Genomic DNA, 26,464 nt, shown 5'->3' on the forward strand with positions numbered 1-26,464 from the left:
GATTTGGTGCCAAAGACTCGGACTTGGACCCAAAGACTTGCCGACATCCCTCTTGGCCAAACGTTGTTGCTTTGTGTATGCTTATAGAGAAATGGACAAGTCCTTTTCAAAACAGAGGGATGCTTTGTTACTCCATTCAGCAAGGTGGATCCATGTGATCATGTCTCCCTTTCACAGAGATTTTTTAAAAAGTATTTTTCAGAACCACAATTTCCAGAATCCCCCAGGCAGCATGTTATCCCATTTTCTTCTAGCGGAAACACTGCTCATTAAGAGCTATATGGAAGATAAGGTTCAACACATGAATTTTTCTCCAACATATATATATGTTTGGTCTGCCATATGGTTGTTAAAATATGCACTGCCTCTGGCAGGAGGGGGGGAAATTGCAATCCTGTTTTAGGTTCCTAATGCAGTAAAATATTTATGGTAGCTAAAGGCTGATGGGCTGAAGTTGGTATTTCATCTTCATAGACATTGATTGCAGGGAATGTGATATGAAAGTTAGATCAGGTGTGTACGTGCAACTCCTAGAGTAGGTAGGTGGTGAAGAAACAGCCTTCCTACCCAACCTTTCAGGGTGTATTTTCACCCTCATGAGACACTTATATCAGTTTGCCTTTTCTGTACAGACAAGCAAGGAGAAGCTCTGATTTCACTTTTAGCAAATATAGCAGCAGTTTCTTAAAGGCAAACACTTTGGTTTATCCTTTTGTGCAGACAAAAAGATCCTTTTTTAAAAAATTCAAGTGAACTTGAAATTGTGTTATCTTTTAAAAAAACGGAAGTTTGGTAGGCTTAGTTTGTAGCTTGGCTACCCCTGCATTTAAACAGCAGCTGATTATACCTGCTGTTAATTGTTTAATTTATCATTGCCGGATTTTTGCTGCCAAAGGTAGAGCAACATATGTGGGAGTTTTTTGCCTTCAGCACTGGTGTAAGTTGATTAGCCTGGGGTGCTTTGTACCCTGATTTTGTTCATAGGCAAAGGAACATGCCGTCTGCTGCTCTGTCACAGGCAGCAAGGAAGGAGGGGAAATAACTGGGAATGTGGGCATGCTGCCTTGTAAGTTTGTACAGCCAGCAGTGTGGATTGTGCATGCACATTCAGAAATAAACTCCACGGGGTTCAAGGTGGAGTTTGGATATAACATAATACAAATATCATTACTTGTGGTGCATTATTCTTGTTTAACAGCAAGGGGCTAACAACAGGAATTTAAACATGCAGTGAAACAATGTGTAACTTTCTTTCCATAGAATCACAGAATAATTGAGTTGGAAGGGGCTTATAAGGGCATCGAGTCCAACCCCCTGCTCAATGCAGGAATCCAAATCAAAGCAGATCTTTCCTGTAGCAAGGTACTGCTTACTTTAAAAATTCTGTGTGGACATTTTTTGGATATTTGGGGAGATTTAGGGTCATTTTGGAAAAATCATTAAAATTACTGCTGGGTAGAGCTCAGTGGCTTAGGTATCTCGTTGCAGAGCCAAAGGATGGGAGTTCAGTTCCCCACCGTGCCTCCTTGACACAGAGGCTGGATTCGATGATCCATAGAGTCCCTTCTAACTCTGCAGTTCTAAGATGTATTATTATTATTCAAAAACACAAGACACAGTCAATCAAAATTATAAAAATATTGACTGGTATTATATAACAGATACAAGTTTTAACCCAAAACCGAAGTATTTGTTAAATGTTGGCACAGTATGTATGCAGTTCCTAATACTGCCATTTTTGAAGCTCTGATGGTATTATTTCTGAGATCTGCAACTCATCATTATATTATTAATATACGGTAATCAGCATCAGCATCAACAACATAGAGAGGCAAAATTAGTTAACTGGTCGTTAAACATGATCAAGTGGCAAAATTAGTGCACTGGTTGTTATGCAAAAAATAATAAATTGCCAGCCTCCAAAACCCCATTGGAACATCAGGTAGAGAAGGTGTCAGAAAATGACACATCAAAATCCTGTGGGATTTCTGGATCCAAACTGATAGACACCTTGATCATAACACACCAGACAGAGTAGTAATAGAACAAAGAAATGCCTGAATCATTGACATTGCAATTTCAGGGAATGCCAGAGTTGGGGGGGGGTTAGAAAAACTAACAAAGTATAGAGACCTGGCAATTGAAACATCTCGCTTGTGGTTAAACACACTTCAGTAGGCCCCATAGTCATTGGGGCTTTGGGAACAATATCAAGAAATTTCACACTGTATTATAAGCAGTTGCAGATCTCAGAAATCACACCATCAGAGCTACAAAAAACAACAGTATTAGGAACAGCATATATATGGTACCAATATCTAACAGATATTTAGGTTTTTGGTTAAAACTTGTATCTGTTATATAATACTAGTCAATGTTTTCATAATTTTTATTGACTGTGCCTGGTGTGTTTGAATAACAACAACAATAATTAAGGGTTTAAAAAGTAAGGTGTTGTGTACGTTAGTCCAGTGATAACATAATATGACAAATATTATCAAGAGCAATGTTAGTGAAATACTCTCAAAGAGCAGCAAGCAGTGAATTACCTTGAAAAAATAATGTACCAAGCTATGGTTCAAGGAGAGATTACTCTTAAGTAAATCTACATAAATTCAGGAATAACCCCTGAGTAAAAACATATAGGATCTATTTCGTTACAAAGATATTAGGAGAGAAGCCCCCTTAATTCCTTCTGGAAATGTTACATATGGATTCTCAAAGAGAGATGCTGTTGTTTTCATAGGGACTGTCATGGTGCCCTAAATTTGCCCTGTTCCCTTGGTCTATCAAAATCTCGGCACAAATGCTTCCCTGTCATTTCAACACATGAAACAGCTTATACCAAGAGTAAGCATTCCTTATTCGTGAATGCAAAGTGTGAGTTTCCTGCATGCAGAATGTAGGCCTTTTCAGAGCAGAATGCTCCTTGCCCTAGGTATTAAGCTGCCTTGGATTCCAGGAGCAAGCAAATCTTTCAGCACATGCATTTCTTAAATTGGTACTTGGAAGAGATTAAGATGCCCTGCCATGTCATGCAGGAGGAATTCAAATGTGACCTAGTTGTAAAATATTTTGTTGTTGTTTAGTCGTTAAGTCGTGTCCGACTCTTCGTGACCCCATGGACCAGAGCACGCCAGGCCCTCCTGTCTTCCACTGCCTCCCAGAGTTTGGTCAAATATTATATGACTCCAAAATATTATATGACTCCAAAATCAAGTCATTTGAGCAACATGACATTTGCACATGTCTTTGGTGACAGCATGTGCAGATGACCCTAGATGCAGCAGCATGTTATACAAGCTCAGAAAACACCAGTGGAAAAAAAAAAAAGACTAAAGATCTGCCCACTAATTTGTTGGGGCCTAATACGTCAGACTCTCCTATGACTACATTCCTGAGATTGTGAGTCAGTGTACTTTAGAGCCAGTGTAGCTCAGTGGCGTGAATCACCTGGCTATGGAGCCAAGGGTCATGATGTGTATGGCGGCTGCAGTTACATGCCTTACCACTTGGGCTGCTATGGGCAAATTTCACAGTCCCAGAGCACCACGAGAAGGAGGGACTGGTGACCCACTTCTCAGTACTTTATACCTAGAATATGTTAGGCAGATCACAATAAGCAAACCTGAAATGGCCTATAGATGACTTCATTCTTTGCATATACTACGCCGACCAAAATCTTACTGAGGAAAACCACATGCATAAGGGCAAAACAGTGCAAACAGTTTCTCTCTTTTGCTTACTGTCTGTTGTGCAGCTGGGCGCACAAGTCCGTTTACTCTGTGAGTGTGAGAGTACAGTGGACAGCCTCCTAACCAGATAGAATTCTTTGCATGATTGTCCTTACATCTGGGATTCTGCCTTTAGAATCTGAGCTTACATATGTTAACTCAGAAGTATAACCTACTTAGTTCAGTGGGGCTTGCAGTCAGATCCAATATACATTTACTTGGGAGTCAACTCCCTTGATTCCAACTATATAAGTGTAGCCTGTACATACAGGATTGTGTGCAGATGTACTACTGAGAATGGTTATGGTCCTGTACGTACTTACATGGAATTAAGTCCTCCTGAGTTCAGTGAATCTTATAAAAGAGCATGTACTGTGTATGGAATTCAACTTACCTAGGAAGACGTCCTCTTAATAATAGTGAGTTTTAATCTTGACTAACCATGGTTAAGATCAAGACAACTGGTCTAGAGTTACCCAGTGAAATTCTAGTTGAGTGGGAATTTGAACTGTTTTTCCCCAGTCCAGTGACCCTGACCAATTGACCACATTGGCTGCCAGCATGTAAATAGAGTTCAGTGGAACTTACATCCAAATATGGGAGCACAGGACTACAGGACATGGCTAGAGAGGCAGACCCATTATGTAGGATCATGAAGTACAAGAAGTAGGAATGAATGTTCAGGCTTTGGTAATAGCAGTTTGATCTTTTCAGCTCTCTTTGAAATCTAACAGATCTTTAAAACAGGATATTTCATTGATTTCCTCCCTGGCTTATAGCATTCAATGTTTTGTCATTGTTCGCCATAACTGACTGGCCCATAATTGTTTTCTTTGAATTAGTTATTTAGAAGTTTTGAATGGAGTTCAGTTAAATCTGTTCCACCCCATATATGTGCAAAAGTTCTTCCAAAAGGAAAATAGTCATTTTATGAGCTGGTTCAGAGTTTAGTAATTGTCATTTTATGAGCTGGTTCAGAATTTTTTTAATTGTTATATTGAAATCAATGTTCTCTTCTCACCCACAGCAAGCTTGGCCTAGTGGTACTCAGCAAATCCTGCTTCCTCCAGCTTGGCAACAGCTGACTGGGGTAGCCACCCACACCTCAGTCCAGCATGCAGCTGTAATCCCAGAGACCATGGCAGGAACCCAGCCGCTCACGGATTGGAGGTAAATAGCAAGAAAATCATGAGTGTGTCTGGAGAAACTCGTTCTGCAAGGGCCTCGCTATCCAGGCGTGGTATATTGTTGAAGGCTGCCTGTATGGTCTAATTTTCATTACACCATCATCATCATCATAAGCTGTCAAGTCAATTCTGACTTATGGTGACCCTTTTCAGGGTTTTCCAGGCAGAGAGTATTTAGAAGTGGCTTGCCCCTTCTTCTAGGGGCATCCTGGGACCGTGCAGCTTGCCCAAGACCGCACAGGTGGGCCCTACTTGTAGAAAGCACAGTGGGGAACAGCCACAGGAGACTCTGGGCAGCTTTCAGCCGAGATGCTCTTTATTTTCTTCTGATGATGGTGACAGCAGCAGCTCAGGAAATGCCCTCTGCAAAGGGCATTGTCTTTTGAACAGTTTAGAGTTGTTTATTTTCTTATATTCTATTATTCTATTGGGAACCATCCCTTGGGATTTATTTCTTTGTTCTTTACTATTATCTGTTGCACTCTTGCATGCTTACAGCACAATGGGTATTATTTTGAAATTGCCAGGGTTGTGACAGATAATTACCACTTCTGATGGGAGGAGTACATCATCCACATCTAGTAAGCTGTATCTGCTGCCAAATATTGATAAGAACAAGCCCATTGTATCAATCTTTCTACATTTAAAACTTCACTCTGGAAAAAAAAGCACTAGTGCGTGTTCAGTACATGGTGTCATACCCTTAGCTTCTGGCTTTCCAGACGTTTGGGGTTTCATTTCCCAGAAGCCCTGACCATTGGACATGCAGGCTGAGACTTCTTGGAGCTGCATCCAAGAGCCAAATGCCAATGTTTGAGGAGAACTGGAGAGCCGTACACATATTGCTGTTGGCCTTAGCTTTTCCTTGGCTTTTGTTTCCACCTGCATTTCTTTTGAAAAGTAGGTATTTAAGTGTTTAATTATTAAGCAGCACTCTGAAGTACCTTTTAAACCAGCCATTTTCAATAGGGGCCTTGGCACATTTGAAAGGGACCACAGATTCATCTGTTTACGTTTCAGCCTTGTTTGCACACCGCCAAAGGTTTTCCTTTTTTATATATGTATGGGTCCCCAGAACCTGAGAAGAGCTCTTAAAAGGGCTTAGGCAAAAAAAAAAAAAAAGTTGAGAATAGCTGTTTTAAACCAGATAGAGAATTTATGGGGGTGAGAGTAGAAAGCCATTTCTAAGAAACTTGTTGTCACTGCTGATATACATTCTTCTGGGTGTACTGGGAAGCAGTTGTGATTGCCATTTGTTTATAAACATTCTTTTCGAAATTCAAAAATCACCTTTCCCTCTGTTTTTTCTTTTTCCAGAAATACGCACGCTCATGGCAGCCATTACAATCCCATCATGCAACAGCCTGCACTTTTAGCAAGTCATGTCACCCTTCCAGCAGCCCAGCCCTTAAACGTAGGTGTAGCTCATGTTATGAGGCAGCAACCAACCAGCACAACCTCTTCTAGGAAGAATAAACAACATCAGTCATCAGCAAGGTACGCATGGCCATGGGCGGGTGATTGGAAGGGCTGGAGGCATGAAAGGTGTCTTCTGTTACCAACATTGCTATGAAGATACGGAGACATACTAGATGAAATATGAGGTGGCTAGTCCCCAATGTCCTCAGCTTCTCTTCTTCCTCTTAAGAAGAGAGAAAGTTTCACAGGAAACTGAAATATCAATAGAGCAGTAGAATAGAGATGTTCACAGTTCAGTAAAGGTATAGTTGTGATTATATTTCACATTTTTAAGTGCACATCTAAAATTTGTAGTGAGTGAAGAGGCCATAGCATGTTTTTATTTGTGTTGTATACAATATGAATACAGTATTTTGTATCAGGTAGGCAAGATTGAGTGACCAGTGGGAGAACTGAGTTTTCCCCTCTTTAATGTGTGACAAGGTTGCAGAATGAATCATAGGGACAGAGGAAGCTGCCTTATGCCGTGTTAGACCAGTGGACCATCTGACTTGAGTGTTGTCCTCACGGGTTGGCAGCAGTTCTCCAGGGTTCAGCGGACTGGAAATGTGGCATCTACACTAACACAATAACATTAAATTGTTAAAGGACTCTAGCCGGTTAAATTTAAAACAGTAAATGAAAAGTATGTTAATTGGCTACACTAATCATTCTTACTGCATTATTACAGTTTCATTTTGAAAACAATCAGCAGTACTAAATAGAATCAAATATGGCCCAACCGCCTGAAGTAACAAATTAAATTAATCATTTGTTGTTCCTCAATTGATTGCTATTCAAAATTGTAACATCAGCAAAATTAAAATAGGAAATTTTAAAATTTGTGGAACATTTTAACAATTTAAAAGGAATAAATTCATTTTTAGTGATCTGCTCCTTCCAGGCTCAGATTCCAGGCTTGCCTGGAGATGTCAGAGGCTGAGCCTGGAACCGTTTGTGTCCAGGGCATGTAGTCTGCTACTGAAAATCCTTAGGAAAATCTAGACTGCTCTATGGAATAAACTTCATTAGAAAATAGCCAGCAATCAGTTATGTTGTATTTGGTGCAAGTATGCATTCTTTTTACAAAAGCTGCTGCTGCATAAGCAGTTGCTGCAGCCCTTCTTGTTAGCTTCATGTCTTGTTTTCAGTATTCATATACAGTGGTGCCTTGCAAGACAATTGCCTCGCGGGACGATTAATCCGCAAGACGATTAGTCTTTGCGATCACTGTTGCGCTTTGCAAGACGGTTTTTCTTATGGACGATTTTCGCAAGACGATGTTTGGGTCTATGCTTCGCAAGACGAGTTTTTTTAAGAGACGCTTTTTCGCAAGACAATGTTTTTTGACAGTTGGGTCCCTGACTCGCAAGACGATTTTTTAACAGACACTTTTTCGCAAGATGAATGTTTTTCTATGATATTTATAAAGTTTTTTGATTTAACTTTGTTCTGACTTTTTTTTGCCCATAGGAACGCATTAATTAGATTCCAATGCATTTCTATGGGAAACCGTGTTTCCCAAGACATTTTTTTCTGCAAGACGATGATTTCCCCCCACTGGAATGCATTAATTAGATTTCAGTGCATTTCTATGGAGAACCGCATTTCGCAAGACGATGTTTTCACAAGACATTTTTCGCAGAACAAATTAACATCGTCTTAAGAGGCACCACTGTACTCTTAGCAAATGATGCTTCATTATGTTGGCCCTGAAAAATAAGGGAGGGGGTATCAGCACAGTTGGAGGAACTCTAAGGTTTGCAGAAGTAGAGAAAATCTTGAGGGGGAAAAAAGCCTAATGGAAGAACCCCCACCCTCCCAAAATACACAACCCAGGAATAACTGGGTGTACTGTGTAGTCACAGAATGCTTCGTGTCTTCTTTGCATATTCAGGCTAGGAAAGATGGAGTAGCAGAAAGCAGGTTGGGAGCCAGAATGGGATGGGTATCCTGAAAGAAGTCATGGCTTGCTGGAAAACTCTACACTGCCACATTGTGTTGCATGTCCTACTTTATTTCAGCTGCATTTTTAAAAGAGAAAGAATGGAATATAAAACATCATCAGGACTTGCTACCTTATGCTAATACCAGTGCACTAGAGGATTGTGGGAGGAACACTTAGCCCCTGATGGGGTCCCGCAGGGCACCCCAAAACACTGAGGAGCTCTCTTGGCCTCTGGCAGGACTGGGGCTGTGCAGCCCTGTACTGAGTGGGAGGTGCAGCCAGGGGGGCACCATGACTTGGGGGGTTAGGGGACAGTATGGGGTAGGAGATGCAAGGGCCATTCCAACTCATACCTTGCAGGAGAAATACTGTGTCATAAAAGTGTTTTTCCTGGGGGAGGCTCATCCATTGCACTTTGGATGTGCTGCTGATCCCTGTGATTTTCCCCAAATGTGGGGAAGTCAGCTGCATAATTTATTTTAATGAGGGGATTACATTTATGATTCCCCTGTTTTTTTATAATCACTTTACCCTTTGGTTTCTGGCTATTTTCACCACTTTCTATCATTTAAATTTGCAACCATAGCCCCATTGGTGATGCTTTGCAAGATGGTTCCCCCCCAATTAGAACACATTAATTACATAAGACCTACTTTTTTTATTCCAAAAAAGTAGGGGAGAAAGTGTATGCTGGTGTTTTTCTAGGAGGCAGACCCTGGAAAGCCACCAGCATATACTTTTTTGGGATAAAAAAGTATGTCTTATGTAATTAATGTGTTCCAATTGGGGGGGGAAACTGTCTTGCGAAACAGGGTTGGGAAAAAAACTGTCTTGCGAGGCAAGGACCTAAACATCGTCCAGCGAAAATTGCCCATAGGAATACAGTGGTGCCTCGCATTACGAGCGCTCCATTTGACGACGAAATTGCTTTATGTCGATGTTTTTGTGATCGCGAAAGCGATCGCAAAACAATGTTCCCCATGGGGGAATTTCGCTTTGCGATGATCGGTCCCCTGTTTCGGTAACCGATCATCGCAAAGCGATGATTTTCGCAGAGCTGATTGGCGGTTTCAAAATGGCAGCCGGGTAAAAAAAATGGCCGCCCGCTGTTTTCTGGCACGGATTCCTTGCTGCACGGGCAGCGAAAATGGCCGCGCTATGGAGGATCTTCGCTGGACGGTGAGTTTGAAGCCCCTAGGAATGCATTAATCGGGTTTTAATGCGTTTCTATGGGCTTTTTAAAATCGCATGATGACGTTTTCGTTTTACAGCGATTTTCGCTGAATGAATTAACGTCGTCATGCAAGGCACCACTGTAATCGTTTTGGGAAGTACAACACTGCTAAAAAAAGTCACCGTCTAGCGAATTCATCGTTTTGTGAGGCAGTTGTCTTGCGAGGCACCACTGTACAGATACTGGAATGGCTTTTGGCTTGTATTTGAAATGATACTGTTCTTCAGAAATGGCTGAAGCAACCATGGTGTACTGGGTTACTGCAGGTTAATGGCACTTGGAAGCTGCTGTTATCTTGCAAAAGACGTGTGTGCTTCAACATATATTGTGCTTATGACCTCTTTTTCTTAAGTTGGGAACTGGAAAGGAAACAGGCTGCTGGGAACATATCATCTTTGACAACAGTTCTGCAAGTGCAAATAGTTTGTGTGCTGATGTCTTCAGTCTTAAATGTGGGGTCATTTATTCAAACATTATGGCCAATTTTTTTGTGATTTTTATGTGTAGGACTGAGTCTTGACAAGTGGTGGCTGGCAAAACTTCCTAGTCTTAGTCCACTTTTTCAGCTCAAAAAGTTTACCTAAACATCGTCCAGCGAAAATTGCCCATAAACAAGGCAGCGATGACGCACTTCCAGTCTGCTATCGTGGGAAGCACTTTGAGCTGCTTCTGAAAGGCAGGACAAATGGAAGCACTGCGATTTGTCTGCCGCAAGACTAATACTGACCCCTCCCTGCTTCAAAGTGATCCACCATATATTATACATAGGGTACCAGTTCTGTCCATTATCTTGGGAGAACATGATCTAAAGGATAAAAAACAATAGTTGGCAGGGGCTGTGAATTAATGAGGAATGAAGCACCCATTTTTTTAGTTGGCAGGGGCTGTGAATTAATGAGGAATGAAGCACCCATTTTTTCCTAGGCACCTAAATCTGAATGACAGGTGTGGAGATGAGTGGCCTTCCATCTTCCATAGTAGTGGCCTCAATCAGCTGTCTATCACTGGAGAACCACTAGGCCAGGAGCACAATTTGTTTGGACAAATAAGCATGTTTAGCAAAACATTTGGGCTAGATTCCTGTTATGAAAGACTCTATGCATAGGGCCAATTACCCAAATGATTTTCACCGTTTTCCAGCTGTCTGTCACATGCCTGGTCATGTAAGTTAAAAGCAGTTTAGCACACAATGGCAAAATGCCTCCCACCACTTACATAATTGCCCCAACCCGGTTACATAACCCAACATCTTCTGGCCTTGATTGTTAGTTAATTTAAGAGGCATAGTCTAAACTTGGAAATACCAGTTCTTTAAATTACTACTTCCAAAATCCCCCAGACAATATGGCCGCTGGCCCTTTTTTCCAAATGTTATGTGGGACTACACAGCTGTTTGCACACCTAACACTAAATGATAGCTTACAGTTCTGAGCACAAAGAATAATGAGCCTGAGGACTATGTGCTCCCTCTTTCTCCCCTGGTGCGTCTCTGAGGAAGAATTTGGGGATAACCTCTGATAGTTACAATGTTCAAATAAATTTGAACATCATGTTCAGTGTTATCCATGGTTTCTTGGGGAGCGAAAGGCAACTTTCAAATGGCAGATTCAAGAACCATGGTCACCACAAACCGTACTTTAGGATTTTGACATAATGTTAACTGTGGTCAAACCAAAATGGAAGCAGAATCCCATCTCCTCTTGGGGTGTTCTGGAAGGAAGAGGTAGGACAGACATGGACAAGCTCAAGGTTCACTGCAGTTTGTCCTCATGACACTGAACAACATGTCAGGAATCTTTACAGCTTGAGAATGGAATTTAAAAGCCACAAACTAGTGGTAAGTGGGGCTAAGGCAATAGTCTCCTTTTTTTCTATCCACCTTCTCTCACTTGGGTGTGGCAAAGTGGATCAAGGTGGATCAAGATTGTTCTCTTCCACCTTCAGTACTGTTACACATTCCTGTACTTTGTGCTGAGAAAGGAAAAGTTGAAATCCCTTCTCCTGTGACACTCAGCTGGTCTTTAGGAAGTAGCCAGGAAGCTGGTAGAAAGTGGCTCTGGAGGACATGGGACCATGGAGGGGGCAGAAAGCAAGATGGGGATGCTTAGCAGGCTATTTCCAGCCAGGAGGCTGGAGATCTCCAGTTTACATGGCCTGTATCCTATTTTTATTGCTGCACATACTGGATTTTTTAGGCACAGTGACTGAAATCCTGTTGTGCAATTCTGCTCATGCAACAGCAGTGATGTCATTATCAATGGCAAATGATAGGTGATTAAAGGCTTCCTTTAATTGTTCCATATGACTTTGTCAAATTGTGCATACTCCAAAAAAAAATCATCAGTGATTCACTGCCAATGATGATGTCATTCCAGTTGCATACATGGAGCTATGCAACAGGATTTCAGCCAGTGTGGATTTTTTTAAATACATAGGTAGTGTTTATGATACTCTGCACTGAGAACGGTTTGTAAAAATAGTTTATTAAAAAAATTAAAATTATGTTATAGCAGACAGTCCCTGGGCAGATGTGTAATATTTTTGATTGGAAGATTTTGTATTTTTACTTCCTACATTGCAAAATCTTCAGAAGAAAAAATCGTTATATAGGTTGACGGAATCCTTGCTCTTATATGCTGGATTGAAAAATCAAGATAGGTTCTGCCCTGTGATACACATCATGAACCATTGCATGAATGAGGGTCTGGCCATGTAACCCCTTCCTTTCCCCACAGAGATGTTGAGCCACATTGTTTAGACAGATGTTTGAAAGATCTGTATTATTACATGGTGGCTCTTTTGTTAGTGGAACTAAACTGACCTATCTGTCAAAACTTTACTTTTAAACATCAATAGTAGAAGAAAAGAGAGTTGAGATGAATCTACAGTTTGAAAAATGGAGAAGTGTGCAGTTCCATCCAGTCTTGGTTGAGGCCAGAGGATCTGTAAAGAATTTCTCAACTGTCCTGATTTCATTTACTTTGAGACCTTTCCAGCAGTCTTTGCCCATATGAAATGCAGAGCAGAGGCTCTAAAGGATGGGTCAGCCAAAAAACGTGGAGCAGATTCTTCTAGCATATTTTAACTTACCAAAACATCCCCCTTCCCACAGTCACACAATGTTTATACAGGGAGGTGGGGAGAAGGGGGCCAGGCACTTGGTGGAGGTGTGATTCCTGTGGTCTAGCCTCTGCTTTGCATTTTTATTTCCAAATGAATGATCTGCTTTTGATAAAAGAATACTCCACACTTCTCATTGGTATTCAGTGAGCACTGTGAATGCTACTGTGCAGTCATTTGTTATGCAAAGTACTCAGTGCAGTGTGATATGTCCATAATTCCCTTCCTTTGATACATCCCAGCTAGTCCTTTGTTAGCTCAGACCGAACTGAAAATTCAAACAAAGCCCAGCTGAAGAATGCTTTTACAAGAACTTTACTTGCTTTTGACTTTTATAATGTTCTGCTCCTTGAAGGACACATGTATGTATGTACCTGCACACGTACATACATTTTTGTGCATGCACAGAGATGCACAATTTCAGAATCGCAAGCTGCAAAACAGACTATCTTGTGGAAGAGGAAATCGTTGCTCCAGGATGAACTGCATGCCTTCCCAGATCACTTTTGCCTCTCAGATTTGGATTGTATGATATATAGATGGGTCTATCACAGTGGTTCCCAACCTCTTGGGTAACACAGGTGTTCTTGGACTGCAACTCCAGAAATCCTGGCCAGTACAGCTAGTTATGAAGTCTTCTGGGACTTGCAGCCCAAGAATACCCAGGCTACCCAAAGTTAGGAACCACTGGTCCAGAGACATTGTAAGTCATGGTGCTTGCGTGAACTCCCAGGTTTGTGGTTTGAAAACCTCTGTCTCATGAGAAAAACTCCAGATTGGAGGCAACATTGAGCCAAATGCCCAATCGAAGCCTCCTTCTTACGATGATGGAACTGCAGCCATGGGTTTACAGTACATTGTGGCAAAAGGTGGCACAGAGCAGCCATTTTCATTCCTCACAGTGTTATGAGGTATGTTTGTCCAATTTTAGTTTTCCACAGTGTCCCAGACTGAGACTAAATTAAGGCAAGCACATTACGTGAATTAAAATGGCATCTCGTAGACCTGGCTATCTGTCATCAGAGGAGCCAGGTTAGTTGTAAATGCTAACAGTGCACCAAGACCATGGCAGCTGCTAGAGCTTGAGGGTGCTGTATGGTAATGCTGAGTCTGGATTAATTGAAAGGGTAGTATCTTGTTTGGAAAAAAAAGTAGCATAACATCTCCACAGGAATAGCATTTTATACAATATCTGACTGGCAGTCTCGTCATTGAAAGCAAGCAGATAGTGAATGCCTCCTTGGGCAATTGTGAGCAGTTTCTGGTGATTAGGGGGCAGTTATCTGGTTACAGTACTTGGAAGTAAGTGCCTTTTGATCTTGTTGGGTTTCCTTTTCTGACACATAGTGCTAGGCTGCAAGGAAACAGAAATCAGAAGGCAAAGGAAGACTGAAAAGAAACAAAACACTGTGACATGGGCATAATATGCATTTAATGTCTTTTATATATATATTTTTTTCAGGAATATGTCAAACTTTGAGGTATCCTCCTCTCAGACGATCAGCTCACCACAGCGATCTAAGCGAGTAAAGGAGAACACGCCTCCTCGCTGTGCCATGGTGCATAACAGCCCCGCTTGCAGCACCTCTGTCACATGTGGGTGGGGTGATGGGGCATCCAGTACCACACGGGAGCGGCAGCGGCAGACCATTGTCATTCCTGACACGCCCAGCCCTGCAGTCAGTGTCATCACTATCAGCAGTGACACGGATGAGGAGGAGGAGCAGAAACATGCACCCACCAGGTAAGCTGGTACAGAGGATGTTTCCTGGAAGGTGTGTGTGTCTCCAAGCTCAGCCTATCTGTATGCGTGTATGTGTCTCTGTGTGAGGATGATGCCTTGAAAGTTCTGGTTCATCTGCGAGTTCATCACCAGCTACATCAAAGCCTCATTCAAGGTTCCAGACAACATGTGAGGTGGGGCTCATGCTAGCCTTACCTCACTCCATCATCATCATCATCCTCACTCTTCTTACATGGGGAGCATCAATTCAAAGAAGAAGGACGGGAAACATTGAAGAATCAGAAACATGCTCCACCCACAAAGACTGTGTGGAGAGCAGTGTTCATTTTCCTATGGATTCCTGAATAGAGCTTTCATCGATCTTGGTTAGTTTTCCAGGAAAAAATATATTTAGCATAATAACGATAGAAAAGAAAGGGAAAGAGAGAGAGAAAGAGTATCCAGAGTCAGCATTCTCTTTCTATGATGAACATGAAACTTTTCCAAGTGTGGAGAATTTGGTACCTAAGCATACTAATGGTGGAGCCAGAGCAATGTTACTAATGCATATTATCTGTGAAGACCAATCTACCTGCTCTGTGAAATGCTTTGCAAATGTTATTTCACAGACTAAGCGTACTATTGATGTGAAATTTCAAATTTTTAAAATCATTTATGTTACACAGGCCCATGTTTTCACATATAAATGCAAAAATGGGTCAAATATATAAGAAACAGTAGATGGAAATAAACAAGTAGAACAGGACTGCTGATGAACTGCGACTCCCATCAACTCTAGCCAGCATAGCCAGTGGTGAAGTCTGATAGGGTTACTGAAGCTGCAGTCCAACAATATCAGGAGAACTATTATTTATTTCATTCTTATTTAAAATATTAATACCCCACCTTTCTTCTAAAAGATCCAGGGGAGTTTACAATGTTAAAAGAAACAAAGTTAAAATATTTTAAAAGAATTAAACAAATACCATATTAAAAATTATAAATAAGAGCAATATTAAAAACACAAGTAAAACAACAGAATAAAATAAACCCTTTTAAAAATCCCCTTGGTCAGCCAGTCATTTAAAGGAAAGAGAATGGTCTTCATCTGCTTGCAGAATGATAGTGAAGATGGGGCCAGCTTTGGACCCCTGTGGGAGAGAGTTCGAGTCTGGAAGCTACCTCTTCTAATTTTCTGGAGGTCCTTTACCTGTTTTCACATGGGATCAGGAACAGGCCCTTTGGCTCTAGTTTGCAACAATGACAAGCAGGTCAAGAAACTGATGCTATGCAGATGGAAAAACATTATTTCGGGTTTCGTAATAATGAGGTTGATACGCATACTTTTGTTCTGTCAATATCCTTTCATATAAAGCTACAGGCAAATGACATGCCGAATGGAATAATTTCCCCTTTTGAAATAAAATGTAAATGTACAAATATGGTATTTATTTTAATATTTATAAGTCTTTTGCATTCATCCAAGGAGAGAGCAAAATAAAAACTACAAAGAAAGTAATACAACATTGCATCATACATATATTTTAATGTTAGCATTCAAAAATACAGTACAGCATATCGCCACATATTTAAATATAATTCAGCTCTCTAAAAACCGTTTCAAAGTCACAACAGTATCAGTTCCTGTAAGAATTTCCAAATATATAATTATATTCCCAAATTAGATTTATTTATAGTAAAACTTGTTCAACTTAGTGAGACATTATTTCATATAAAAAGGCTTAGATCAAGCTGTAAAAGAAACTGGAAAATTTCCACATGGAAAATTTTAAAGGATATTAGGTGGGGAAATAACATGTACTTCATTAAAAGTGCATTCTTTAGAAATATTTATCCACAAGTATTGTGTTCACTATAGCTTATTTTGGGATAGGTAACTATGATATTGGATGCTCACCAAAGCCATCCATACCATGAGATCTGGTGAGGCATTTGCTTCAGTCGCTACTGTGCAGTTATCTGCTGTTGCCAGTGTTGACCCAGGAGGCCCTGTGCAGTTCTGCTGCAAAGCATTTCTCCAGAGCTGCCTGGATGTCACCTACATCAACAATGTGTGCCTCTTCCTCTCTCCCGCCTACCCTGCTTTATCCTGTGAGAAGGAAGAGTGCAGAGCTATGGCAAATGCTAGAACTGCTTCCTTCTGTGGGTGAGGGGATCGGTGTCCTTTACGGAGTGTCATGGAAGGGTGGGATAGTCCTGCATATGGTGGGGGTTTGGCATTTTGCTTCCTTACCCAGGGGGTGAGAGAGGCTGGACCACCCCGATGCACATTTATTTATGTGGGTATCAACCTGTTGAACCCAGCGGAATAAGCCCTTGAGTAAGCATGTGTAGAATTGGGCTGAAAGAGGTTGATTGTATTTCAAGTCACCATTTTATGCATGAATTTTGTGTAACAGTTTTAAAACCAATAGACACATTAAAATATTCTCAATTCTAATGAATTGTGAAACAGGAGGGGACTCTGACTTCCACGTAATGAGAAACCCAGGGGACTTCAAGTTTAATGTAATGAAAGACTGCCCCCTAATGGAAATCATTCTTAAAAGTATAAAATGGACAAATAATGTTTCGTTATCATGCACTTTATATTGGGTGGATTTTACTTAGTACACAGATATTAAATTATTGATCAAATAAATAAATAAATAAATATCCAAATGCATAGCCTTTACCAGATCTGTTAAATATTTTCTTTCTTTACTGTTGCCAGTGAGGGCAAAATCTTCTCCAGATATTCTGTGATTATTTTTAATTTCACTCACAATTTTGCTTAGTTTTAATCAGCTGTGTGTGCCTCCAAATTGGATTGGACCAATTTACTGAAAGGTCTAGTAAATACTGTTTCTCTGATCTCATGGCATTTCTTATTAGCTGAGAGAAAATATTACTGTCTATGGGACAGTGGAGTACTTCTTCACACATACCGTATTTTTCTGTTTATAAGACGACCCAATGTATAAGACAACCCCCCCTTTTCTAACCCCCAAATTAGAAAATTTGAATATTTGCATGCTCGCACCCTTTTGATCCTGCCACCCTTTCACGGCTGCGTTACCCATTTCCTAAGTCCCGCAGGGCTTAAGAAATGGGTAAAGCAGCCCTAAAAGGGTGGCATACTCTGACCCCTTTGATCCTGAAGCCCTTTCACGGCTGCTTTACCCTGTGACTTCGGAAAAGGCAGGGAAAGCGGTTGCCTTCCATGTATAAAATGACCCTCAATTTTTTGTCTAATTATTTAAGTAAAAAAGTGTCATTTTATACACGGAAAAATATGGTAATTGAAGTAAACTTTCCTTCCATAGAGGCAAAACAGTGAACACTGGACACCACCTTGGACAGCTTTAGAAGATGGTTAGATGAATTCATGGTGGATAAAGCTTGGTAATGTCTTTTTGTGTCCCTCAGCAACTGGACCTGAAAGGCACACTGTCTCAGATACTGGAGGTAATACATGGCCATGATAGTAATATATTACCTCCTCTATCAGAGGCAGTGTACCTTTGAATCTCAGTTGCACAGAAAAGTGTCATATCTTTTTCACATGGTACCTTGGAATGGCAAAAAAGGCAGATATCAGGATATGTACATCTGTGTTTCTAGACCTTTGTTCATTTATTTATTAAATTTTTACCCCACTGACTAGAACTAACCAGGACTGCCAAAGTAACTTTCAGAATCCTCAGATTTACAAGGCAAGCCTCTTAGGATGCCTTTACATTTAATTAAGAATTTAAAACAATAAACACAGTATGTGATATAACAGCATCTGAGACCCTACTTTCTTACAGTCCAAATGCTTTTTTAACTAAAACAGCCCCCACAGTTTTTGTGAACTTCAGAGAAAATGTTGTAAGGCACACTACAATTTCAAGTGGTTGGTATTCTGAGGGGAGTTTTTTGACAGTGTATTTCTGCTGGCTTCTCGTCTTGTTTGTAAGGTTGCAACCACAAACGTTTCCCGTGTCTTAACATTTGAGAGGGATTAGAATGATGTCTTCATCTCTGATGAACCACTAGGTTCAACATAGTTCCCTGGTTGCATACAGTGGCCCACCAAGAAGTTGGTGATGCTCCTGTTTTTATTTGCCTGCTTGAGATTGTCCCAGTGGGAAAATACTGCCAGAGACCAAGATAGGCAGACTGCATTTGCCTTGATCAGAAGTGAAAAAAATTGGCCATGCCAGCCAGGGAAGTCTAGGAGCAATAAAACCAAAAAATAACATTTCCAAGTTCTGCAAATATTTGATGAGCCATTTTTGAACTAAAAACCACAATAACAAACATATCTTTTACAAACAAGTTAGCTGGGCATTTCTGCTCTCTAGAATCATAAACAATTTTTCCAAACTTTAAGGTTGTGCTTCACAAGATGCACAAGCTTGATGATATATAAAGAACATGCCAAGCATCTACCAACCTCATTTCAAGAGCACAAAGAGACACGTAAGCAGACACATAATATATAACTAGCAAGGGTTAGTTATATATTACATAGAAAATAGATGCCCTTTGACCACCCAGAAGAGCTCCATTGGACAACTCTGTGCAGGATTGTGATCAACTACACCTGTCAATAATTTTTTTCATATCTCTTCCAGTGCGGAATAGTATTCTGACACAATGTACAGAAAAAGGGAAAAGTAATTCAGAACAAAACGAATATTCAGAGCAAACATTAAAATGCCTAACATTCCATAAATCACTTCACTTATTCGAGAAAATCACTTATTCGATTTTTACCCCGCCCCTCTAGACAACGTCTACACGGGGCGGCTTACATAAATTAAAACACAATTAAAATAGCATAAAATACAATTATACAATCATCAGTTAAAATGTTTAAAATTGCCTGGTTGAATTAATTTGATTTAGGACTTCTTAAGCTGCCATTTGGGTTACAGAAAGGATACGTGTCAGATACAGAGAAGCTAGCCAGAAGAAGTCATTTTTGTTGGCTGTATTGGATCATTGTGGTTGCTTTACCTGTGGACTTTACTTGAAGACCCTGAATTCCTTTCAGCTCTACAACTCTGTAATTTTGTGATAGCAGTGGGTCATCTAGATCAGTGGTCCCAAACCTTTTCGGAACCGCGGACCAGTTGGGGGGTGGGGGCACCCCTGCGCTTGCGGGTGGGCATGGCATGCTTGCAGGTGGACGTGGCATGGACACATGCGTGGATGGGCGTGGCATGCTCATGGGTGAGCACACCATGCCAGCCCATGAACGTGCCTGCTCAGCCGCGCACACAAGGCAATGTGCGTGCAAGCATGCCACACCCACCATGTGTGAGTGTGGCGGGGGGAGATCTGTCTCTGTGGCCCGGTCCTGTGAAGCCCACAGACTGGCACCGGGCCACGGACCAGGGGTTGGGGACCCCTGCTCTAGATAGTGCTTCATGTACATTAAGCAGACTGTGCTTTAGCTCTGTCACTGAAAAAATAGCCTGAGTGTATATTTAAACCATAGTGCCATGTATGAAACCTGACATGGGAAGGGATTGGTTTTGTTTTGCAGCCCCCTTTCTAAGCAAAGAAAAAACGTCATCAGCTGTGTAACTGTGCATGATTCCCCTTACTCTGATTCTTCTGGCAACACCAGTCCCTATGCAGTGCAGCATCGTGGTGGAAACAATAATGGAAATGGCTATGATACAAAGGGAGCACCAGAAACACATTGCAATGGCAATCCTCGGACGATCATTGTGCCACCACTGAAAACCCAGGCCAGCGAGGTGTTAGTAGAATGTGATAGCCTGGTACCTGGTAAGTTTGGTACGTCCCTGGGAATACTAAGGAATTTTAAGAGTCCACTAAAGACTTCATTTCTCCCATAGTTAATCTTGTTCCTTGTCCCAGCCCCTTTCTCTGACACTTTTAGCAGGCCTGTTGCAGTTTGTGCATGTGATCCAGAAACATTTTCTGCATGTTATGCAGAAATATGAACCAATGCAATCTGCAGGGCTTATTTGGATGTCTCTCAATAGTTCCCTTACATTCTGTTAGGCTTGTCCTTAGGTATGCTACCATTTGCAAAGAGTCAGCCATTCTGGAAGGCTAGCTAGGCACCAAGTTTTTTTGTAGCAGTAATGTTATTTAGTAATTGTACAACCCCCTATTCAAAGTTCCTTACTACATTAATAAAATATGGTATATGAAACACAAAGCACATGCTGAAAATAGTTAGTAAATCTGAGTAGCACATGTGGTTAAGTATGTCATGTTCCTTCCCATTAGGCAGTTGGGATATAGTTGAAGTGAAGATAATCTACCTAGAGTAGGCTTCAGTATTATTTTTGCCTGCTCTTGTACTCTCTCGCCCCTTCTCTCTTCCTACAGAGCAGATGATATCATCTGGCTCTAGAGCTAGTCTAAATGGAGCAGAGCCTGACATTGTCTTTCTGTTTAAGAAAGGAAGCTGTCCCTGCAAGGGGAACAAGCAGGAAGTCTGTCAGAATCCCACATCCCTATGCATTCTATAAGCAAGTTTCCTCAGAATCAGGAGAGAGAGAAAACATTTGCCCACAGGTCACTTCATCACCATGAGTTTAAAGCAGGTATCACTGAAACCAAGGGGACGGAGTGGGGAACTTGGGAAAGAGTTGTGTGGTGTTGGGGTCCCAGTCTATGAATGGCCTTAAATATAGATATAAATAAATATAAAGCCTGAAAGCTTCTGATAACTGATAGACCTGGATAACCTAGTCAGTCTCTGTCTTTTCATCCATTAGTCACCACCACCAATCATCACTCTTCCTCCTACAAGTCGAAGTCCTCCAGCATCATGACTTCCACCAGCGGTCACTCTTCAGGGAGCTCATCTGGAGCCATCGCCTACAGGCAGCAGCGGCCAGGGCCACATTTCCAGCAGCAGCAGCCTCTCAATCTCAGCCAGGTATGCAAAATGGCACAACAGGGGCCAGATAAACCTACCAGGACTTCAGTAGCTACCAAAGAAGTTGCATAATCTGCATCCCTACAGAAAACAGTTTGCTTCCACTGAGACCTTCTTCCTCAGAATTAGTCATGCAAGCCTAGCCTTAGTGCAAGACATAGTTCATTACCAGAGAGCTAAGAAGCAGAAATAGGAAGAAAAGCTAAAATGGCAAGCCTTATGCTTGAGAAAGGGCAGAGATGAGAAAGCTTCCTTTCCAAACAGGACGTTTGGCTGGAACTAGACCACAAAACTTTAAGCTTAGGTCTTTCTCCCAGGTGAGCCACATTTAGCTGTCTGTAAGTATCTGCCAGGTGAAAATATCAGCATGGGGACTTATGGAATTTGTAATTTGGAAATTCCGAATGGCACATCCATGGTGGCAGTGAGCACTTCATGTCAGAAGCCTCAAGGTGCAGTGGTTAAACGGTAGTACTACAGCCAAAACTCAGCTCACAACCTGGGTTCAATCCTGGTAGCTGGCTTGAGGTTCACTCAGCCTTCCATCCATCCAAGATTGGTAAATTGAGTAACCATCTCACAGGTGGATGGGGCAATATGTAGTCTGCATAATTCAGTTGTAAACAGCCCAAAGAGTGCTTGAAGTGCTATGGGGCAATATATAAGCAGTATGCTTTGCTTTGCTTTGTCAGCTGTTTTGGACTACAGTGGTGCCCCGCATAGCGACGATTAATCCGTTCCGGATTAATCGTCGCTATCCGGAAACATCGCTAAACGGAACTAAAAACCCCATAGGAACGCATTAAACTTCGTTTAATGCATTCCTGTGGGGCGAAAACTCACCGTTCAGCGAAGATCCTCCATAGTGCCGCCATTTTCGCTGCCTCGGTAAGCGAGGAAACCGCGCAAAAATGCTTGCGGTGGCCATTTTGGGCACCCGGCGGCCATTTTGGAACCGCCAGTCAGCTGTTCTAAAAACATCACAATGTGAAGATTGGTAAGCGAAATGCTTACCGATCATCGCAATGCGATGTTTTCCCATTCAAAACATCGCAATGCGATCGCATTAGCGATCGCGAAAAATAGATCACTATGTGGATTCATAGTTAAACGGTGCGCTCATTATGCGAGGCACCACTGTACTCACTGCAGCCTTTTCCACTTAGTAAGACACTTGGCTTTTGTCAGGGAAGCAAGAAAGTGGGGGAGGGGTTGTCAGGATCCAAAGCAGACTTGCATCAAATGTTCAGGTGCTTGGAGGTAGTGGCTTGTGTGACAGGGTAGGGATAGGAAGAAGCAGATAGGCTACAAATCTAAAGTGGGCAAGTTAGTTCAGTTGTCCAAATAAGAAGTGTCCATCAGGACCCAAAAATAGCTTTAATACTGAAATAATTCAGGTGAGAGAAGTCCTCAGTAAAACAGTGGTAGGTGAAGACGACAGCTATACCATGGTGCACTTAGCTGGAAAGTTCAAGATTTATATGGCTCAAGAGTCAAACTGATTTCTGAATAGTAGGTAGATGTTCTGAAAATCATGTTTATAAACAGTATGAGCATTTGCAGATAATATTCGGCCAGCACAGAAAGGATTGCACACCCTTTGCCCTTCAGTGTCACTGCTCCTGCATTCACATTAACTGATAGGTGCATATTTACTAAGGAAAACTGGTTCCTGGTTCCACTCTTTGGAAACGGAACGGAAATGGAATGGAAAGACGTTGTGATTTTAAAATTAGGGACAAACTACATGACAGAAGCCCATGGTAAGAACTGAAATATCAGTACTGTAAATTGTTCCATTCTAAGATGCAATTTGTACAGTCTTTCATGCCTGAGAAATAAGAATTGCAAACAAAGCCTAGTTATAAGCTCCTGAAGTTCTTTCTAAACTTGAGGAATTCCCTTTTCTAATAATGTATTATCTGTAAAGGTCTTTAGAGCATACGATCCACATGGGTTTGAGAACTGATGGAGTGGCACAGAGTGGGATGAAACCTTGCCATTGTTTTATTGGTGTTCCCCCTTCTGCAGGCCCAGCAGCACATCACAACTGATCGCACAGGGAGTCACCGGCGACAGCAAGCCTACATCACTCCGACAATTGCTCAGGCACCATATTCCTTCCCACATAACAGCCCCAGCCATGGCACAGTCCATCCGCACCTGGCTGCCGCTGCCGCTGCTCACCTTCCCACCCAACCTCATCTCTACACATACACTGCGCCTGCTGCTCTGGGCTCTACAGGCACTGTGGCCCATTTGGTGGCTTCCCAGGGTTCAGCTCGTCATGCTGTACAGCACACTACGTACCCAGCTAGCATTGTCCACCAGGTTCCAGTGAGCATGGGTCCTCGTGTCCTTCCATCACCTACGATCCACCCGAGTCAGTATCAGGCTCAGTTTGCCCACCAGACCTATATCAGTGCGTCTCCAGCCTCTGTCTACACTGGATATCCCCTGAGCCCCACCAAGGTCAACCAGTACCCTTACATCTAAACACTGGAATGAGGAAGGAAAAGACACGGCACGCACCAAGGGCAACAAGGCTGCTTTTGTGAAAAGGAATGTTGCAGGCAAACGAACAATGCAATGGGAGTCTCAAACAAAACTTGAATGAAGGAGACTTTGTGGAAGGCATGAGAGGGAAGAAGAGAGGAGGTGACACCAGTCCTACAGTTTTTATTTAAAAAAAAGAAGGAAAATGAAAAAAGATAAAAAGAAAGAAAAACAAAACTACAAAAACATTCTGCGCCAGACCACATAGTGGGAGAAGCAGAAGGACCATCATTGCCTGGTCCTGTTTTTGGATAAATTCACCCATAGACTTTTACAGATTATTTTCATCTGATTCCAGGAGACAACATTTAGGAATTTGCTGTTCGAACCTCCTAATACAAAGTTTCATAGGTGTTTGGGTATATATTTTTTAATTAAACCAAGAAGCGTACCAATTAGGGATTTATCCAGATTTTCTGAAAGGGTTATTGCTTTGTCTTTGCACTGGTCGCTGTAACCCAAAATAAAAAAAGACAATGAAAGGTGTGATGTGTTTTCTGTCGGGAAGAGAAAGAGAGGAGCAAACAGAGAGAGGTTTTGGATTACTCCAGCTCTCTCAGGCTTAGTAGCACTAGTAGGTTGGAAAAACACGCACTAAGCAGAGAACACTTATGTGGTGAAATCCAGGTCAATGGGGACATTTGTTCTTACTTTGAACACCCTGGATAAATCCCTGAAAGCATTGTTCTTAAAAGAAAAATCTTTAATAATGTACAATAGAATCTAATCTTCCTTACTTGGAAATACTTTACTTTTTCTTTGGATACCCCCTTGCCATTTGCAGCTCAATCCTAACATTTCCTGTTCCAGCAAATCAGTGTATACTGTGGGCTCTGCTATTAGTAAACCCATCACTGCATCCCCAAAGCATGACATCATGCAAACATTGCAGTGATGTTGCACAAATGTTGTGAGTAGGCACGCAATCCCAAATGTCTAGGATTGGGCTGTCAGTATAGGAGTAGATGTTCTAGCTGGTCCTTGATAGAATGTAGCACTATCCCATACATGCACCCTTTTTTTCTACTTTGTGTTATACTCCAATGATACCAATAGACGTTTCCTCAATGTGATTGCACAAAAAAGTGATATAACATAGGCATGTAACAAATGTGATTGTCCAGGTATATATGTATGTGTGTGTATGAGTGTGTGCGCATATGCGCGCTGATGCTGCCTTCTCTTGTGGTGTGGTCCTCAGCACAGCCATTACAAACTGTCACAGTCTTAGTTTTACGTCATTCCCTTGTAGTGCCTTACCAAACTACAGTTGCGGTTTTAAGGGTTTACTTCCACTGGTACTCCTAGAAACTGACTGAGGCTGGTTGGAATTTGATCTCAGCTCTTTTTCTTCTTTTGAGTGTTCTTTGTGGTTGCTTTCCTTCTTCCAGACCTTTTTTTTTTTTTAAAAAATATATATATATATAATATATGTGTAACATTGTCTTTATTGATTAAGTTGCAAGAGCTGTTGAGGAAGGGCCTGTGAAAATTTGGCTAGAATGTAAAAATGAGTGGGCCTAGGAAAGTTTTATGGGAATTGGAACAACTGGACTGTTCTTAGGCCCTATGAGGAGTTTTCTAAATAATTCCATTTTGTTAATTGGGCAGATTGATGGAATGTCCTATCAGGAGGCTCAGTTTCTCCCATAATTCTTTATAGTTTATTATTCTTGCTGAAGGATATACAGAACAAGGGGGTCCCAGGCTGGCTTTGAATCAGAATACGTAGTACCTCATGTTAAATTGCTGTGTCTGAACCGGGGTGTGTGGGGGAGATGATTACCTGAGAAGGACTCAGTATATTTTTTTCACTTGAATGCTTTCAGTGGTTCAAAATATGCTAATGAGAGAAATTCATTCTTGAGTATCAGACTCAGGTTTGCTTCAGAAGTGTTTTTCCTCCTTAGAGAAAATTGCACCAACACCTGCACAGGTTGGGCAACTGTATGAACTAACTGTGATTAGACTGCATTACTTTTGCAAGAAGGTCAAGTCCGGTTCCCAAAAAGGAGGAGTTTGACCACTGCAGCATGGCATGTTACAATTCTCCAGTCTGTCTGAAATTTGTAGTTCTGACTTAGACTTATTGTGATTATAGCCATCATGGTTTAGACAGTGCTTTATTCCCTTCTGATCACCTCATTTTTACTGTGTGTGTGTTTTTAAATCCTAATGTTCAGATTTGCTGGTTGGTGTCTGTGTATCATCACTTCCGAAATAGGTTTCCAAAGACGAGCTTGTGTATAATGAAAAACAAATGAACAAACAAACAGTTTGGAGGGAAATCTGATCAATGTATCAATGTACGTAGATATGTCTGTTACGTCACTGCTTTGAGCGCGCCCCCACCCCCGGAGATGTACTTGCACTGGTGGCCTGAGGTCTACAAAAGACAGGTTGTATGTGTGCATAGCCACTCAGTACCACTATAGCTGTAATTGTGACTTAAGAAGAGGAGTGTTCAGACAATATGGCAAGATGTTGGGATATGGCAGGTCAGTTAGCTGAGAGAAGAGGGAGGGATCCCAGGGATGGTTAAGGCAGAAAGGTTTCTTAGGATGTAGGTTGGCAAAGAAGACAAGCAC

General features: G+C 41.5%; 1 protein-coding gene and 1 non-coding gene across 5 annotated transcripts in view; both read left to right on the top strand.

The window, feature by feature from the left end:
• The window catches only part of HIPK2 (homeodomain interacting protein kinase 2), a 183,442-nt gene extending 157,199 nt beyond the window's left edge, over positions 1-26,243 (top strand). For 2 of the 4 annotated variants that reach the window (XM_072999990.2, XM_072999992.2), the window contains exons 10-15: positions 4,762-4,904; positions 6,239-6,418; positions 14,144-14,425; positions 19,944-20,200; positions 21,157-21,320; positions 23,352-26,243. In XM_072999990.2, the coding sequence (XP_072856091.1) occupies positions 4,762-4,904; positions 6,239-6,418; positions 14,144-14,425; positions 19,944-20,200; positions 21,157-21,320; positions 23,352-23,816 (1,491 nt within the window). In that variant the 3' untranslated portion in view covers positions 23,817-26,243. The remainder of the gene's footprint in view (positions 1-4,761; positions 4,905-6,238; positions 6,419-14,143; positions 14,426-19,943; positions 20,201-21,156; positions 21,321-23,351) is intronic. The other 2 variants (XM_072999991.2, XM_072999993.2) reach the window with 1 other exon arrangement.
• LOC140707873 (U1 spliceosomal RNA) lies at positions 8,673-8,839 on the top strand. Its single transcript, XR_012088030.2, has one exon. It is a non-coding gene; the product is annotated as a U1 spliceosomal RNA (small nuclear RNA).
• Positions 26,244-26,464: the final 221 nt, after the last annotated feature.

The sequence above is a fragment of the Pogona vitticeps genome, chromosome 5 (assembly GCF_051106095.1).
Source record: "Pogona vitticeps strain Pit_001003342236 chromosome 5, PviZW2.1, whole genome shotgun sequence".
NCBI classification, from domain to species: Eukaryota; Metazoa; Chordata; class Lepidosauria; order Squamata; family Agamidae; genus Pogona; species Pogona vitticeps.